We start from the raw sequence: 19,233 nt of genomic DNA, 5'->3' as shown, positions 1-19,233 counted from the left end.
GTGAAAAAGCAGATTAATGAACCCTACCGTGTGTCAGGATCTAAGACGGCCATAGCATATAGAGATGAATGTGTGTGACAAAGCTTCTACATCTGGACAGGGTGATCAGGGGGTAGAATATGAGCTTAGGATAGAGCCAGGTTCCCACCCTCACCTCCTAGAGGCCTCTGTTCAAGTCACTTGTCCACAAGTTTTATGCCTAGTTCTTCCCTTTTGGAATAAGAGTGCTTACTCTGCGATGTTGTATGCTGGAAGGATAGAAGCTGCCTTTCCTTCATAGGAGCTTACAGTTAGGAGACCTTAGAGTTTTAAGAGCTGACATATACATTCCCAGCTATATTCTTTCCTAGAGAATTTTTAAAGGTGATAAAGACTTTTAAAGCACATAAAGCAAAACCAGGGCATAGATTAAATACATGTTACATTTTGCATTGTGAGATGAAAATGAGATTTTTAGGAGTAGAGTGGAATGCTGTGATGTAGAGTGGTAGTTTTTCTGTCACGCTGACAATGGCAGAGCGGTGATAGTCGATCTTCATTGTTAACTGGACTAGGCTAACAATCACCATGGTAGCACCTGTGGGTATATTTTGAAGTAATTTCAAGAGATGCTTAACTGGGGAGAGAAAAGCCTACTTTGGTGTATGGTGGCTTTATCCTACAGGTTGGGGTCCTGGATTGGAAAACAGAGAATGTAGAGCATTGCTGTTCACCTCTCTTTGCATTCTGAATGCAAACTGGTGTGACCAGAACGCCTCAAGTTCCCACTGCCATGCTTTCCCAATCTTGACAGACTATACCTTTAAGCAGTAAGCCACACCCCCAAGTCCCCTTCTTTCCTTAAGTTTCCTTTGTTGGGCATTGGTCACAGGAGTGGGGAAAGCAACTGATAGAGTTTATGCTATACCTCAGCTTTGCTGCCTGTGACACACCAAATAATTCCAATTTCACCTTTGAACATTGGCAACCACAGCTCCTTGTAGTCCAGTGTTTTCTTACTCCATTTGTTCTTTGTGTATTTGTATAATGTGCAGGCACCTGCGCCATGGCAGGGGCGGAGGACAGAGAACAACTCAGGGATAAGTTCTCTCTTCCCACCATGTGAGGCTGGGAGGTATCAAGAAGTATCTGTTCCCACTGTTACTCAACAGTCTCTCCAGCCGTATTATAATTATATATACTTTACATTTATGTATTTAGGTTCTCTTGCCCCCCCTCGTGTGTGTGTGTGTGTGTGTGTGTGTGTGTGTGTATGTGTGGTGTGGTATGTATGTATGTGTGGTGTGATGTGTGTGTGTGTGTGTGTATGTGTGGTATGTGTGGTGTGGTGTGTGAGGTGTGTGTGTGTGTGTGTGTGTGTGTGTAGGGAACTCCTGCCTGCCATGGTGTTCGTGGTCAGAGGACACTTTGCAAGATACCTTCTACCAGGAGGTGGGTCAGTACGTCCTATGGCTCAGTCTTGGGCTGGTCCTTCTAGAGTCCCAGGAGAGGGGTTTTAGCTGATATGGGTGTCGGAGGTCTAACTCACGTGGTCAGGAGGTCACAGTGCCTCCACCCTCTGAGCTCTCTCAGGGGTGCTCCATTTCTTACTTTTTCTTGTCTCTTTCCTTTCCTGGGCTGATATCTTTCCAGGTCAGTGCACAGAGAGAGAGAGAGAGAGAACTGTTGCAATTTTTTCCATGTTTCCATGTGCCCCTAATTGCCCGGGTATGCTGTGAATTATTTAACCAATTCACAGTGGTAGCCATTTAGGCATGTGTCAATGGTTCTGTCTTTAAAATGACGCTGTATAAATAGTGCTGCGCTGGGATATTTTCTGCACACTGAATGCTTACCCATGTGTATTTCTTGGAAAGAAATGACTAGGCCAAAGATGTCTACATTGAAAATTTGAAGGACATTGCTAACTTGGAGAAATATTTTAAAGTTGAGGATCACTCAAAAATTAATGGTGATGGTGGGGCCCACCTTTAATCCCAGCACTTGGGAGGCAGAGGCAGTCTAATCTCTGAGATTGTGGCCAGCCTGGTCTACAGAGTGAGTTCCAGGACAGCCAGGGCTACACAGAGAAGTCTTGTCTTGAAAAAACATTAACTAATTAATTAATTAACTAATGAATTACTGGATTGATTAATTGATTAGACTGGATTCTAGAAAGAAGCAGTACCTGGAAGTTAGAGAATGACACTGGAAACATTGTAGGCAAGGACTTAATCTCTTTGTCCTCAGTTTCTTCATCTGCAAAGTAGAGAGATTATTTCTTAGGTATAACTGTGGAAAGGACCAGATAAGGCAAAGTGCTAAGACTCCTGTCTGTGTGGGGAAGGGTTTTTGGATGGGTGCTGCTCTGAGGACATCTTAAGCCAGAACTGCCACTTTGGCACAAGTAGTTGTTGTGTGACAAAACCCTTCCCAGGGAGGTGCAGCACACAGGTCTACTCATCCCAGATAGGGATCCCACAACAGACTAAAGTATGGATGCCACTGAAGTACAACCTGGAGGAAACGGTGAGTTCTATTGGGATTACTTACAGGATATAGGTGAAGGGTTACTCTCAGGAGCAGAAATGACCAAGGCCCACCCCAGCATGGGTGATATCTCACAAAGCTGGGAACCTGGGGCACACTGCACAGCTTGCAATCAGCTCAACAGGTTGGAGAATGTCTTTTCCAGGTGCCTCAGTCGGTCTTTTCCAAGCAGCTTGGCTGGTTTTTGTCTTTTCCAGGCAGCTGGTCTGGTCTTGGAGTCTTAGCAGCTCTGCTTGTCTGAGAGTCTTCTGTGCAGCAATGGCTTGGTTCTTCTGAGAGGGACTCTCAGCTTTTCTTGGTAAGTGTGTGTGTGGGTGGGGGTTGCAGGTAATGAATCTGGTCAGTTTCAGGAACTTCCTGAAACTCTTTTGAGTCATTTATCTTTCTGCTTAAGGAGCTACCCTGCAAGGATGGAAGAATTCAACCTCAGAGGAAAGTCTTACACAACACCAATTTATTATCTCCTGGGGAGGATAGGTCTAAGCATGTGGTCGGATCCCAGGGATTATGCAAAACCATAATTTAGGCAACCTGATTCTTCTCTTCCTCTTCTGTAATCCCCCAGGGGATTTAAGTTCATTTAAGGGTTTGGTGGTATACAAGGAACCAGAAGCCTTATCATTGGTCTCTTTGAAGGTAGGTACAGTTCTAAACTCCAGGAAGGAAGAGGTTTTCCGCACTCCTATTGTATTCTAGATTTTATTATGGCTGGAAAGAATAGTCACAAATTCTTGAATATTTTCGCACTAGCGCATAATGTTAGAATTCCTGGGCAGTTTGGCCCAGGCCACACAGTAAGTGTTAGAGCAGAGACTGAGCCTAGGATAGCCCTCAAAGTTGCTATGGTTCTGTACTTCCCCATCTCTAAGCTCTGAAATACACGTCATACTCTCATACATGGCACCATGATTTAGAACAACTTCTGGCTTAAATTGTAAGTCTTTGGTGTTGAATCTTGGTTTGTATCTTTTGACAGTGACATGACCTTCATAGGTCATGAGCTTGTCAGCAAGCCTCTTCATCACAGAAGCTGAGTGTGATTGGCTCTGTGGGCAGGTCCTTAGCCACGAGTGATGCCTTTCACAGACAGCATCATGCTGAAGGAAGTTGTCATGTAATCACTGGGGTTTCTCCGAATAAGAGGGCCTTGGGATACTGTCCCATTGGTCATGGTTTGAGTTGTTTATTTCCACTAGATAATCAGGAATTGGAGTTGCACCCCTCTATTTAGACTGAAGTGGAAACTTCAGCTTGATTTTCCATCATCCAAGTGATTATTTACAGCCCGATAATCAACTGGTCAAGGATTCACGTAGGCTGCCAGGTGTTCTCCATGCCTCTGGGACAGACAGGATCATTCCATCTCACCTGCACCTTCATTATCCCTCTGGAGAATTTCAGTGTTCAAGCTGCCGGCCTCACAACCTTGACAACCTACAATACCTCTGGAATCAAACAGGTCCCGACTGGTATTTGCCCTGGTGGGGTGTTGGCTCTGCCTGTGGATCTGTCCAACTTCCTTCTCTAGATCCTTCAGTAAATAACACTGAAATGAGGTCAGACTGCCTGTCTTAGTTAGATAGGATTATGATTGTTATGATGAAATACCAGACCAAAAGCAAGCTGAGGAGAAAGGGGCTGATTTGGCTTACACTTCCACCTAATAGTCAATCACTGGAGGAAGAAGTCAGGGCAGGAACTCAAACGGCAGGAACCTGGAGGCAGGAGCTGATGCAGAGGCCATGGAGGAGTGCTGCTTATTGACTTGCTCCCCGGCTTGCTTCTCACGGCTTGCCCAGCCTGCTTTCTTATAGGAACTATGACTATCAGCCCAGGGATGGCACCACCCACAGTGGGCTAGGCCCTCCCTCACCAATCACTGATTAAGAAAATGCCTTTCAAGCTTGCCTTCAGCCTGACCTTATGGAGGAGCTTTTTACTTGAAGCTCCCTCCTCTCACATGACTCCAGCTTGTGTCAAGTTGACATAAAAGTATCCAGACTCTGCCCTACAATTCCTCTTTAGACTCTTTCTTGTGAAGCACCCACAGAAGTGCCTGTCTGTCCTCCTGTTCTCCAGGTGGAGCGAGGGCCTGGGATGGCCTTTCCTTCTTCCCTCAGGTGGGCATTGCCATCACCCACCCCTTCCTGCTGTACTTCCTGCACCATTTCCTGCCTGTTTCCTGGAATGAGAGCTCTGTTTTCTTTCCTTGTAGGTTCTAAAGTGACCTGTACTTGGAATCTGTCATTGAATCTCCCTTCCATGTGTCTGGCCGAGCTTCCCCATGAGCTGCAGGAATGGGCACAATGTAAAAGGTCCCGAGAAGAATTTCTCTCCCCCACCATCCATCCACCTTGAATCCTCATCCACTAAGTAAAACATGTTCTGCACATAACAAGACCAGCACGTTTCTCTCTTAGAGCCTGAATTCTAGGAAGGGCTTACTGGAGGGTGGAGCAGGTAAGGAGATATTAGGTGAGCAGTCAAGGGAAGCAAAATGGCGCCCTTTATGAAGAAGACACTGAAAAGGGTGTCATGGCAAAACACTGTGAGGAGGGGACCCTGGCTTTAGAAGAGGCATCTTTGGAGTGATGCTCAAAAGATACCAAGAAACTAGTTACCTGGCAAATGCAGGTAAGACTTTTCTAGGCAAAGGGACCAGCCAGTACAAAGGCCCCGAGGCAGGACAAGCTTGGTTTATTCAGAGAAATAAAAGAAAAGCTAACTGGGGCAGAGTTCATCAGGGCTTGACAGAGAGGAGTGCCTGTGGGGTCAACATAGGAAGTTTAGATTTCATATCTTCTGTGCAGTGGAGTAGAGTTATGACTTGTGTTCTTGTGGATGCATGTGTGTATGTGTATTCATGTGTGTATATGCAGGATCATGTATGCACAGATCATTGGGCACACACATGATGCACATACGTACATACATGCATGAAAAGAAAAAAACAGTGATTTAAATGCATGCAAGCAAAACCAGTAATTTAAATAATTACACAAAATAAAATACACAAAATGACTCTTTTTAAAAAGAGAGGCACGGCAAAGAGTCTTTAGCACCACTACTTTCCTGAGGGGTGAGCTGAGCCTTGGGACTGCCCTCCATACCACAGCAAGGATGCTGAAGAGGAGGGAAGAAAATGCTGCAAAGCGTGTAAGTTTGCTGATGGGGTGACTGCTTCCAAAGCAGGTTCTGTCTTCCTCCAGTAGTGCACAAGGGTCTAGGAGCCTTAGACCAGGCTTCTGTGTGACCTCATGTTAACTCCTGATACCTACAGTGACTGCATTTCTAAATACTTTGTGAGGTACTGGCTGAATGACTTCAGCGTATTTGGGGGGCGGTGAAGGGAGGCATCTTTACCTGAAGCATTACAGTTGTGTTTTCTTCCCCTACAGCTACCAAATTGCACAATATACCCCGGAATCCATGCAGGACTCGCAAAGTCCTCAGTACCATGTTTTGGTTTTGTTTTTTTTTCCCCTTCGTTCAGTATTTTTCAAAAATTTCCCTCACCTTTCTTAGGCTTGCCCTGACTTTGAAGATCTTTAGTCCATGCTGGTCCCCACTACAATGCTTGCTCAAAGGCAGTTTCCCTGGTGCAGACCAGTGGACTGGAAGACATCAGCTGAGGCTCAGAGCCCAAGAGCCAAGCTTTAAGGTTGCCAACTAATTGAGTTCTTCTGAGTTGAGGTGTCAGCTGGTCAGGTGGGTGTCTTTCTCCTAACAGCCCATTCCACACCCTTTCCAGCTACAGGCAAACGCTGCTCTGTCCTCAGCTGGCTCCGAGCATCTCTCACCTTTCCTATCCTAGAAAATCCTTTAAGGTTCCTATAGAAACCCTTAGGTTTACTCTTCTGGGGTGAGAGATGGGACATGATTTCCTCTGGCTCATTCCCGCAGCTTGTGTTCATTCAAAAATGGTTAGCTCTGAACAGTCTGAGTCAGTAGTGAGGCTGTGCTTGCAGAGCTGAGAAGGGCAAACAGATCAGAAGAAGAAAGGTTGCAGTTGACCTTAGATCAAGGGCAGAGAATACCACCTCTCCCCACTTCACTCTGATGATGACAACCTTACAATGTCATTGCTTAAATCGCTTCTCTTCTCTGTGTATCCCTCTGGGAAGCTGGAGTTCCTTACTGGTGGCCACAGAGGCCCAGTTCTACAGCTTTTGTCTGGTGCTTCTCTGCCTGATCCCTAGTATGCCTTTATGGTCTGCTTTCAAAGTTGCATCAAACTAGCCATTCTGTTACCACCTCCATTGTTGGCATTTTGTCTAGGCTTCACCCAACATTTACTGGACAACAGCCAGGTATGCTTGACACACTATAAAAGGGGCTGCTTGTCCCCTCTTCACTCTCTTCTCTTCTCTTCTCTTCTCTTCTCTTCTCTTCTCTTCTCTCCTCTCCTCTCCTCTCCTCTCCTCTCCTCTCCTCTCCTCTCCTCTCCTCTCCTCTCCTCTCCTCTTCTCCTTTCTCTTCTTCTCTTCTCTTCTCTCCTCTTTTCTCTTGCTCTTGCTCCCTTACCCTCTTCCTCCTCTCTCCTCTTCTTCTCCCCCACTCTCTCCACATGCTCATGGCTGGCCCCCCCCTCTGCCTTTATTTGTCTCTACCCCCTCAACTTTCCTCCCCATGTCCTAAATAAACTCTATTCTATACTATACCATCATGTGGCTGGTCTCTCAGGGGGAAGGGATGCCTCAGCATGGGTGCACAGAGGCACCCCTTTCCCCCACACCACATCTCACCTCCACCAAACATATCCCTGGCTGCTGCTGCTGTTGCTTCTTCTTCTTCTTCTTCTTCTTCTTCTTCTTCTTCTTCTTCTTCTTCTTCTTCTTCTTCTTCTTCTTCTTCTTCTTCTTCTTCTTCTCCTCCCCTCTCCTCCTCCCCCTCCTCTTCCTCCTCCTCCTTCCCCCCTCCTCCTCCCCTCCTTCTCCTCCTCCTCACCCCCTCCTCCTCCTTCTCATCCTCCTCCTTCTTCTACAAATAAAACACAACACACATACCCGTGCCCCATCATCCCCATCATGTCAGGCTCACAGCAATCTGAACGTCATATCATTGAGCTTTTCTGTGTCTCGTCCTCTATTTTAGCAGCTCGGTGCCCCTCACAAGCTCTTATTCAACTAAATAAGATTCTGCCTCCTCTTTCCTGAACCTTTAATCCTTACAACTAAACACCATCATTTTAAAATAAAATTTTTGCCCCCTCAACCACAAAATCTAGCAAAATCTGAAGGTATCCTTTTTATTGTGATGGTGTGGCTGTCCCTGGTATGGGGTGGGTAAAACCCTGGCATGCTGTCTAACATCCCTCAATGTACCTGTCAGACTATCCCTCCATTTCTGTCCCAACAAAAATCTGACCTCCAAATGTCAGCAGTGCTGAGGCTGAGAACCTTAGCTAAAAAGAACAATAAATAACAAGTACATTTAAAAAATGATACATGATCCTTATGAAAAAATTGAAACTACAGATAAGCTAAAAAGAAAAACATAAACCTCTTAGAAAAGCCAGAATAGTACATTTCTGCTTTTGATTATTATTATTATTCAATGACAAGACATATTAAGGATAAATTGAATCCGCTCTCGTTCCCAGCAGAGCTTATTTATTCTTGCTAATTTTTAAAAATAAAAGGACTAAAAAAAATGAGTTGGCTGAAGTTTTTATGGGTCATTGGGAGAGAAAAGCAAAGTTACGCATAGGCACTAAGTCCGTCTCTACGAAAGATGAATTCCAGATCTGTCTCCAGGTAGCGGTGCCACCTGAGACTCAATGAGAACTCTGCCAGGGGTGTGGGGAGCGCAGGAGCCCCCACTTTCCTTAGGACCTCCCTAAGGGATGACCAGATGTTAGTACAAAGTGCACCCCGAGACCTCCAGACTTCAGGAGTTAGAGCCTGGCCAGAGTTGCTATTTTTTTAAAAGGGAGGTATTTAAAATAGTAAGATGCGAAAATAATGGCCCATGGAAGAGAAGACGCCCTTTTGTGAGTGAGAAACCCGAGACAATGTGGCAGCAAGCCAAGTGTGTCTCTGTGCGCCCTTTGGCTGTCTGGGGACCCAGGAGAGTGGGCAGCTTCATGTGCATGGTAAGGTGGACGTCTATAGGATTGTATCTGGCAGCAACTGAAAAAGTCTAGATGACTCTGAAGGACGTGGGGTCAGGCAAGTGAGCGCAGAGCGGAGACAAAATGGATGCCACAGATTCCCGAAGCTCCTGTCTTTGAAGGCTTTGTGCTGGCAGGGGTGCCTGGGGTGGTCTGAGGTGAAGAAGACCTAGAGTCTGAGGCCAACTCTTTACTTTTCTGAACCGGAAGTTTCTAGCGCTGGCTCAGGGACTGTCGGGAAGCTTCCATCTGAGGAGTCTGTCCATCACTGGTGGCGAGCAGATTCTTCCAGACCGAAGCTGCCAGGAGTTAATTCAAGGCATGGCAGGAGGGAGCAGGCTCCCCAGTGAGAGAGTAAAGCAGAGCTGACTCAAGTCAGAGCAGCTGAGGAGGGTGTCACCGGGGAATGAGCTAGGAGGGAAACCAGGGTAAGGGTGGATGTTAAAACTGAGGTGGCATTAGTGTGGTTTCAAGCAAGATCCTTCATAATGTGACCCAACCAACCGTAAAATGATCTGAAGGATTGCTAGGGAATCTCTGTAGTAGATCATGAATTTGAAGTCAAGCTGAGCTACATAGCCCGACCCTGTCACAAACACAGTGAAAAAGAATTCTTCGGGTAATCTTCAAACAGAAATAAAATAGAAATGATACAGAAGGAGAGGGTGGCCTCATCGCCCCGCCCCCAGCTTTTAATCATGGCCCCACCCTATCGAGTCCTAGTGATGTTCCAGCCAAGTGTTGACATCATGCCATCTTGTCTGTACTTAGTCCAGAATCTACTGCTAGAAAGAAAGTAATTTGAATTTGTCGTCAAGTGTACATCTCTTCTTTAAATGCTATCACCACTGATCTGGAAACACAAGAAACAGTAGCACATCAGAAAGTCCCTTTCTGTGCCTTCCCACGGTAAGATGGTGCTTCTTCGCTCATGTTGTTTTCTGGGCACGCCTCTCTCATTGTCACCAACAATATTCCTTGTCTGTGCCCTTCATTAGTGTTCTGCTGATTTTTAAAATGTTTTTATATCATATATTATTTACACACAGTGGATTTCATTATGATATTCTCATGCATGAATATGATGTATTTTGGTCATATTTACCCTCTGATTATTTTTTTTTTCCTGAAAGACATGGTCTCTAGTGCAGGTTGTCCTGGATGTCTTTTTTTTTTTTTTTTTCAGTTACTACTGTACTTTATTGTGTTCAACCAAATCACCATGTTACAAAAATAGCAAGCTGCCATAATAAAAAATAAGGCTCCTCTATCCAGCACCAGAGAGCATCATTTTACTTTCAAGCCTAGAAATTGCACACTTGTATATAAACCAATCGAAGATGAGGATTGAGAGTTCATCTTGGTGGATTTTTCCTTTGATGAATATGAAGTGTCCTTCCTTATCTTTTTTGATGACTTTTAATTGAAAATTGATTTTATTTGATATTAGAATGGCTACTCCAGCTTGCTTCTTCTGACCATTTGCTTGGAAAGTTGTTTTCCAGCCTTCCACTCTGAGGTAGTGTCTGTCTTTGTCTCTGAGGTGTGTTTCCTGTAGGCAGCAGAATGCAGTGTCCTCGTTGCGTATCCAGTTTGTTAATCTATGTCTTTTTATTGGGGAGTTGAGGCCATTGATGTTGAGAGATATTAAGGAATAGTGATTATTGCTTCCTGTTATATTCATATTTGGATGTGAGGTTATGTTTGTGTGCTTTTCTTCTCATTGTTTTGTTGCCAAGACGATTAGTTTCTTGCTTCTTCTAGGGTATAGCTTGCCTCCTTATGTTGGGCTTTACCATTTATTATCCTTTGTAGTGCTGGATTTGTAGAAAGATATTGTGTAAATTTGGTTTTGTCATGGAATATCTTGGTTTCTCCATCTATGTTAATTGAGAGTTTTGCAGGATACAGTAACCTGGGCTGGCATTTGTGTTCTCTTAGGGTCTGTATGACATCTGTCCAGGATATTCTGGCCTTCATAGTTTCTGGCGAAAAGTCTGGTGTGATTCTGATAGGTCTGCCTTTATATGTTACTTGACCTTTTTCCCTTACTGCTTTTAATATCCTTTCTTTATTTTGTGCGTTTGGTGTTTTGACAATTATGTGATGGGAGGTGTTTCTTTTCTGGTCCAATCTATTTGGAGTTCTGTAGGCTTCTTGTATGCCTATGGGTATCTCTTTTTTTAGGTTAGGGAAGTTTTCTTCTATGATTTTGTTGAAGATATTTACTGGTCCTTTGAGCTGGGAGTCTTCACTCTCTTCTATACCTATTATCCTTAGGTTTGATCTTCTCATTGAGTCCTGGATTTCCTGTATGTTTTGGACCAGTAGCTTTTTCCGCTTTACATTATCTTTGACAGTTGAGTCAATGATTTCTATGGAATCTTCTGCTCCCGAGATTCTCTCTTCCATCTCTTGTATTCTGTTGGTGAAGCTTGTATCTACAGCTCCTTGTCTTTTCTTTTGATTTTCTATGTCCAGGGTTGTTTCCATGTGTTCTTTCTTGATTGCTTCTATTTCCATTTTTAATTCCTTCAACTGTTTGATTGTGTTTTCCTGGAATTCTTTCAGGGATTTTTGCGATTCCTCTCTGTAGGCTTCTACTTGTTCTCTAAGGGAGTTCTTTATGTCTTTCTTGAAGTCCTCCAGCATCATGATCAAATATGATTTTGAAACTAGATCTTGCTTTTCTGGTGTGTTTGGATATTCCGTGTTTGCTTTGGTGGGAGAATTGGGCTCCGATGATGCCATGTAGTCTTGGTTTCTGTTGCTTGGGTTCCTGCGCTTGCCTCTCGCCATCAGATTATCTCTAGTGTTACTTTGTTCTGCTATTTCTGACCGTGGCTAGACTGTCCTATAAGCCTGTGTGTCAGGAGTGCTGTAGACCTGTTTTCCTGTTTTCTTTCAGCCAGTTATGGGGACAGAGTGTTCTGCTTTTGGGCGTGTAGTTTTTCCTCTCTACAGGTCTTCAGCTGTTCCTGTGGGCCTGTGTCTTGAGTTCACCAGGCAGGTTTCTTGCAGGGGAAAAGTTGGTCCTACCTGTGGTTCCAAGGCTCAAGTTTGCTCGTGGGGTACTGCCTAAGTCCTCTCCGGGGCGGCAGCAACCGGGAAGATCTGCGCCGCTCTTTCCGGGAGCCTCCGTGCACCAGGGTTCCAGATGGCATTTGGTGTTTTCCTCTGGCGTCTGGATGTGCACAGAGTGCAGTCTCTTCTGGTTTCCCAGGCGTGTCCGCCTCTCTGAAGGTTTAGCTCTCCCTCCCACGGGATTTGGGTGCAGAGAACTGTTTATCCGGTCTGTTTCCTTCAGGTTCCGGCGGTCGTCCTGGATGTCTTTAATTAACTGAGGCTGACCTTGAACTTGTGACTGTCCTGCCTCTACCTCCCAAGCACTGCTTTGACAGGGAAGCGTCCCCATGTCCATGCCCAGTTTGTAAGGAGCTGGTAATGGAACCTACGGCCTCCGTTGTCTAGTAGGTGGTCCACAGTTGAGTTACACGCATACCCCTCTACTAATATTTAACATCATGTGCTCAGTAAGCATCATGTGCCTCTCAGTGTTTCCCAGGGAGGTTCAGTTGGAGCCATCTGTCTACTTCAGGACAACAAAGAAAGAGTAAAACCTGGCTTTTCAGGAAACCTTTCTTTTTTTTTTTGCTTCTTTTTTTCCGGAGCTGGGGACCGAACCCAGGGCCTTGTGCTTCCTAGGTAAGCGCTCTACCACTGAGCTAAATCCCCAGCCCCCAGAATTCAGGAAACCTTTCTAAGAAAGGGAATCCCTAAAGGAGAGCTAAGAAGAAAGCCAAGGATGGCGGGAAAGTGAGAAGGGACATCAGCCAGCCTTGAAGATTTGCCCCAAGATTTGCCATATGGAGTTCAACATTTCTGACTATTTGAGAATATTATTAGTAAAGAACCTACCAATCAATCAATCCAGAGAGCTCTTCAGAACCTCTATCCTGAAGAGAGCACCTCATGTGATTGCTTTGCTTTACCTGTATTTGCATATTTATATATGGCTTTCATGAACCTATATAGAAATACATATAAAACTAAAATCCACAGCCAAGTGTCGCCTCAGTGCCACTTTCTCAGCGTGGGGACCTCCCAAGCATCCCCTGTGCTAGTCACTGTCACCTCTGTCCACCTTGCCTCTCTCCACCCTAAGGCTCACTGTCACTTCCTTGTGGGGCTCACAGTGTTTTCTAGTGCTGGGGACATGGCAAGGAACAAGAAAGACTGGAGCCCGGTCCTCGAGTGCACAGCCAAGTGAGAATACAATTTGCAGAGGTTTTCTTTTTTTCCTTAAAAAAATTTTATTTCCTTATTTATGTATGCGAGCTCTGTTTTCATGCACACCAGAGGAGGAAATTGGACCCCATTTCACATGGTTGTAAGGGACTATGTGGTTGCTAGGAATTGAACTCAGGACCTTTGGAAGAACAGCCAATGCTTTAAAGCGCTGAGCCATCTCTCCAGCCCCAACTTGCAGAGTTTTAAGAATGTGAATACATCCTAGAGGGAACCAAGCCTTTCTAGAGCAAATACCTGGAAGGGCAGTTGTTCAAGGGAAGAGCTGTATTTTCAGCCTCTGTGTGTGTGTGTGTGTGTGTGTGTGTGTGTGTGTATGCCTCTGTGTGCATACATATGTGTGTAGTGTCTTCAGAAGAGGGCGTTGGACTCCCTGGAGTTGGAGTTGTAGGTAATTGTAAGCCACCCCACATAGGTGCTGGAAACGTACTCTCTAAGAGCAATTGAGTCCTCTGTAAGAGCAGTAAGAGCTCTTAGTCAATGGACCACCTCTCCAGCTCCCTTTTTTATCTATTGTGTCTACTGTCTCATCTGTTGTTACACACCGCCTTCTGTTTTAGGAAAGAATACCACAGTCTTGTTCCTACTATAATTGAAAGGTCTTTGGGAGACCACTCCTGCAGAGTTATGTATACCTGTTGTCTTAGGGTTTCCATTGGAAACTCTTATAAAGGACCACATTTAATTGGGACTGTATTATAGGTTCAGAGGTTCAGTCCACTATCATCAAGGCAGGAACATGGCAGCATCCAGGCAGGCATGGTGCAGGAGGAGCTGAGAGTTCTATATCTTGTTCCAAAGGCTAACAGAAGATTGGCCCAGGTTATCTAGGAGGATGGTCTCAAAGCTCACCCCTTAGTGACATCCCTCCTCTAAAAAGGCCACCCCTAATAGTGCCACTTCCTGGGCCAAGCATCTGTGCAAGATGAACAACTGTGCATGGTCCATCCCACTCTCCAAGTCACTTTAATATGGATTGACTCGTTTCAGCAGACATTCTGTAGTTAAAAATCATCACAGAAAAGTCTAAAATTAGAATATAAATATGACTGCATATGTTGAGATAAGAATTGTGTTCATTTAATCGCAAATTATTTACAAATTCTTTTCTAATGTTAGCTATCAAGTTCACAGGGAAAAAGCTCGGTTGGACATTGGAATGAGAGGTAAACCAGTGTCAAAAGGCTTTGATTTGAAGAGAGCCGGAAAAAGGTGGTGAGGGGCATAGTTTGGGGGTATCCCTAGGGAAGGTATACGTAAAGTGGTGAACTGGCACTCAGAATTGTGGCCTGTGTGAGTCCATTTGAATTGTCAGTTTCCCCGAGGTGCTAGAAGCAGGGACAAGCCAGCCAAGTTCATGCAGGGAGGAAACTGATCTCACTGGTCCAAGGCACGAGGGATGAGTTTCACAGACTCTGAAGCCACATGTTTACTGCAGGAGGCAATTCTGAACAGACAGGGGAAAGACTTGAGGTAGGGGATGGGCAAACAAGAGGGCGTGCCCTGATTCTGCTGTGAAGACCGAAGAGAACACAGAAACAGCACTTTACTAAATACAGCCCTCTAAGTCCTTCCCCGACTCCTTCATAGTCTTTGTCCCAAGAACCATTTGCCAGGAAGGGTCAGAAGCCCACTGAAACCATCAGAAAGGATGATCACGTAAAGTCTACACGTTGGAAAAAAAAAAAAAAAACAGGTGCTCATGGACACCGGACTCCCCTGCTTCTGGCTTTGGCCTCCTGACCTCCCCTGCCAGATGCTCACCTCTAGGCTACCCTGGCTTCTTCTCTGTTCTGACTGCTGGACCAACATCCTTGGGCCACTGCTGTAGCTAAGTGTGGCAAACTGATGCCACACTTAAAACACAGGAAAGGATTTGTTCACAGCTCAGAGATGAGTCAGAAATGAGCGCGTCTGCGGGGCTCTCTCCAGCACTGGCTCTGGGGAATCTCTGTGCGAGGGTCTTCCTATGGCTCTTCACACGGGCCACACTCAGCACCACATCACTACTTTAATTGTGGCCGCCCAGTTTCTCTGGTGTTGCCAGTTTGCCACGTTCACAACTGCTCGGTCCATGCCTCGGGGAGGAGGAACTTAACACACAATCAACTCTCAAAGCCGTTTTCCCCACTCCCATGTTATAGTTGACCTGCTCACTCACCGTCTTCAAGACTTTCCCTGAAAGCGGTGTCCTCCACGGACCCTACTACTCCCATCACTGAGACCTGTCCAGCCCTTCTGCACTGACAACTTCCGGTCCCTTCAAAGCTGTTCTTCCCCACAGTGTGTATTATTCTTTGAACTTACTAGATATCTTCTGTATTGGGTTGCTTTTTAATTTTCTCAAGGGAAAATATAAATTATTTTGGGGCATTTACAATTTTTTAGTAGTATTGTGTATTTTTTTTTCCTTTTCTTTTTTTAGGAGCTGGGGACCGAACCCAGGGCCTTGTGATTGCTAGGCAAGCGCTCTACCACTGAGCTAAATCCCCAACCCCGTGTATTTTTTTTAAAGCAAAATTTCAAGTGGATGCCACTTTCCTTGTCTGCATGTGATTAAGATTTAGGCCAACCTTTTCTTGAGTGACTTTTCCATACATTTGGTATTTGTTCTGGACGCTTTAAGAAACAGCAACACACATAGTTGCATTTCTCAATACCAAAGTATGCAATCATCTCGGGCTGTGGTTTCAATTAGCATAGCAAAGGCAGTGAATGCTTTCTTCCTGGCGTCTGGATTAAAGGGGCTGTTTTCACTTTCTAGCCTAGCTCCCTTTCCTCCTCCTCCTTACGAAAAACATCTATGGTATCCACACTATGTTGGTCATTTAAAAAAGGCAAGCAAGATTCCCATAGAGTCTGTAATTCCATTTTGGTAAATGAAGAAACAGCAGAGGTATCCATGGTATATGTTTTATATAAAAAGAATCTAGAAGGAAATGCATCGAATGGGTACATTTATGTATGGATGTATACCATTTATGTGTGTGTACACACAGAGATGTGTTACTCTGGTGAGAGAAAGATAGAGTCAGATGAAATGTCTTCCATTAGGCAGAGAGGTTTCCATGGCACAGGACACCAAACTCAGCCCACTGCAGAAGAAGTCTCTTGTTTCTCTTCTACTTCCATGGAAACTAACCATTACCGTGAACACAGACTTCAGAGGAAGTGAGCAGAGGAAGCCTGGAGGGACTAGAAAGACTATTCCTGCCTCAGATGGTGTGGATTTGCTGCTGCTGATGTTTTATTTCTTTATTGTAATAAAAACATGCACCTGGGTGCTTGTTGTCAAAGGAGGTGACTGTGGGTTTGGGGGAAGGGTCTTGGGGCCTGAGGCAAACCTTTTCTGCCTTCAGGAGGATGGGGTGTGGTGTTCATGGGTTCATCCTTGGATGCTTCCACTCTCAGTCTGTCTCGGGCTTCATGCCTGTGCCTAGGAATCAGAATTTTGTTCTTACATTTTTATTAGTTTGCTTGTATGGAGCCCAGGCTGTTGTAGGCTCGTGGTCTTCCAGCTTTGGCTTCAGAACACTGGGGTGATGTTTGCGCACCCCCGTGTCTGGGTTATGAATGGGAATCTCAGCCAATGCCCCTCTGCTATTTTCCAGCACCTATGCAGCAGTCTGCATCAGCGTCCAGCTTGGCCTTTTGGATGCACACCCCTCAGATTTGAGAAATCACTGGGGGTGACTCACAGAGATCTGGAAAGCTCTTTCCTTATTATTGTCTTATCCTTAATGTTAATGCAAGACCCGCTTTATCGGAGAAATCTATAGAGTGAGGGAAGGGAATGGTGTGTAGAGCTTCCGGGCTCTTTCTGAGTCATCTCTATCCAGAATATCAACCAGTACTCCAGCACAGAAACTTCCTGACCTCCATTCAGAAGTTTTTAATCAGTGTTCTTTACATAAGTAAGATTGATCAAGTCATTGGCCACTGGTGACTGAACTCAGTCTCCAGCCTGGTTCCCTTCTGGAAGTTAGGAGTTGGCTGAACTGTCCAGTCCACCAGGGACATGGTTGGCCAGCCCTTCCCTTAAAACAGCGGCCCATTTTCTCATTCCATTTGTAGTGCTATGACAGAATGCTGCAGACTCGATCATTTGTAAGAATGGAGATTTCTTTCTTATAGTTCTGGAGGCTGCAAAGTCCAAAGTCAGGATTGTTGCAGATGCAGTGCTGGTGAGGCTGCACTCGCTCCCAGGAGCCCCTTGCTGTTGTGACTTCTGGATGAGACCAGCCCTGTGTCTTTTTGCAGAAGGCAAAAAGAGTCTGGCATATTCCTTCAAGCCCCTTTGTCTGGGTGCTAATTTTATTCCTGAGTCAGATGCTCTTCCTCTTAATACGGACACACTGAATTTTAGACTCTAACATATGAGTTTCGGAGGGACACATACATTCAAACCATAGCACTTGCTAAGAGCCATCTTGCTAGCTAGCAAGTGTACTTTGTAATGAGCTGTTTATGTGTATGTGTGTTATGTGTAGTCATTCCTACATGTACACGTGTACGGGTGCAGGCCACAGGCTGTTATATGTCTTCTTTAGTCATTCTGTACCTTATTTTCTGAGACAGGGTATTTCACTGAACCCAGAGGTCTTCAGTTGTTTAGACTGGCTGGCCATCCTTCTGTTTCTGCTACCAGTCCTTCACTTTATGTTAGTGTTTGGTTCTGAACCCAGGTCCTCAAATTTATGTAGCAGGCACTTTTACTGAATGAACCATGTCCCCAGAACTGCTGTGAAGTGTCCTTTATATAACATAAAAAGGTGCTTCTGGGGCCGAAGAGTTGTTAAGAGTACATGTTGTTCCTTCCTGAAGATTTGAGTTGTTCCAAGTACCCATGTCAGGGTCACTGTACTCACATGTACGCATGTAGGCATGTGCAAACACACAGATATGCACACACAAATACGCACACAGGCACACACACGGTCACACATGCACAACCTAAAAGCTACCACAAACAAACCAAGAAGATACTCATTGCTTAGGAAGCTCCAAGAGTTTCAGTTGTCCTGTTCTGGAACCAAGACAAAAGCCAAAAAAAAAAAAAAAAAAAACCAAAAACCAAAAAACAAAACAAAACAAAAAAAAAAAAAAGAAAAAAAAGAAAAAACTTGACTACAACCTCCAGATGGTTCTGGTGCCTGTGGCCACAGACTGCAAACGGCCACGAGAGAAGATGCCGATAATGCCTGAAAGTTCCCGGAAGCAGCACCACTGTGGTGAGCCAAATTTCTGCTTGCACTACAGACTGTTCTCTGGACGAGGCTATGTGGCCTTTCCTTCCAGTAAGGTTCTTTGAGAACAATGGTAGTATACCTCTCTGTTCCCACTGAGCCCCTCTCCTTTACTCTATTGTGTGGCGCTCCATTGTGGAGTTCTCCTTAGCCCTCTGCATGTTTGTGATACTTCTTAATTCTTCTGTGCGCCTCTCTGCCTCATTCCTCCAGATGCCTGCAAGTCCTGTGGAACATTCCTTTAATGGACCTTGATGCAAAATTTAACATCCTTAGAGTATGTGCTGAAATGAAACTCTCAGTAAATATTTAATGGGAAGACGCGAAGGTGCTGGCCAATATAGATGGAAAGTGCGAACGGCTTGTGTACAATGTGGACTTAATCATTTCTCACCCATCACCTGAGAGTACACGGTACTGAGACTAAATTCCTCAACATGAGCCAGCTGGTTTGGGATGAATGTCCAACCAGAAAAATCTCTGCCCCGGAACGACCGCAGTTAACTATTGGTAGCCAACTTCTTTAAAGAGTGAAGTCCTGGGTCACTGTGTATTATTTCACGTGGACATGGCCCATGTCAACAACTCCAGTGCCTCAGACCCACAGGAATGACAAGCGTAGCTTGGGTGAATTTCAGAGGGAGGACAAAGCCCTCCTAAAGTCCAGCTGTAAATGTTGACTGTGTGCAGACAATGTCCACCAAGGTCTTTTCCCAGTGGAAGGTTAGAGCCGGAAGAAATACTCCTACAAAGGCTGCTCCTACCGAGACAAACCACCTACCTCTAGCTTTATCTGTGTGGAATTAGCCCACTTCCTGGTTCAGCTGTGTGCAATAACTCTGCTTCCCAGGCCAACTGTATGTAATATAACTCCAGGGTGCCGTGGCTTCTCCTACGGAGAGCCCAGCCATGCAATCTCAGCCTTTCTGTGTCTGTCCTTTCTTCATTCCCCCCTTTGCCTCGAGTTTAGCAATCTGGAAAGCAAGCCATGCAAGGACAAGGCAACCTTCGGGGACAGCGTGGCGAGTGTGATTCAGT

General features: G+C 45.2%; 1 protein-coding gene across 5 annotated transcripts in view; it reads left to right on the top strand.

Moving 5' to 3' along the window:
• Window positions 1–17,982, top strand: part of LOC102549423 (uncharacterized) — a 30,948-nt gene extending 12,966 nt beyond the window's left edge. For 3 of the 5 annotated variants that reach the window (XM_063286838.1, XM_063286836.1, XM_063286837.1), the window contains exons 2-3: window positions 2,727–2,827; window positions 4,745–17,982. In XM_063286838.1, coding sequence (XP_063142908.1) covers window positions 6,738–7,685 — 948 coding nt within the window. In that variant the 5' untranslated portion in view covers window positions 2,727–2,827; window positions 4,745–6,737 and the 3' untranslated portion in view covers window positions 7,686–17,982. Of the gene's footprint in view, window positions 1–2,726; window positions 2,828–4,608; window positions 4,650–4,744 lie in introns of all 5 variants that reach the window. The other 2 variants (XM_063286839.1, XM_063286840.1) reach the window with 1 other exon arrangement.
• The last annotated feature ends 1,251 nt before the right edge of the window (window positions 17,983–19,233 follow it).

This window comes from Rattus norvegicus, chromosome 4, assembly GCF_036323735.1.
Source record: "Rattus norvegicus strain BN/NHsdMcwi chromosome 4, GRCr8, whole genome shotgun sequence".
NCBI lineage: Eukaryota > Metazoa > Chordata > Mammalia > Rodentia > Muridae > Rattus > Rattus norvegicus.
Note: the sequence above shows the minus strand (reverse complement) of the source record. Positions and strands in the feature narration are given on the sequence as shown.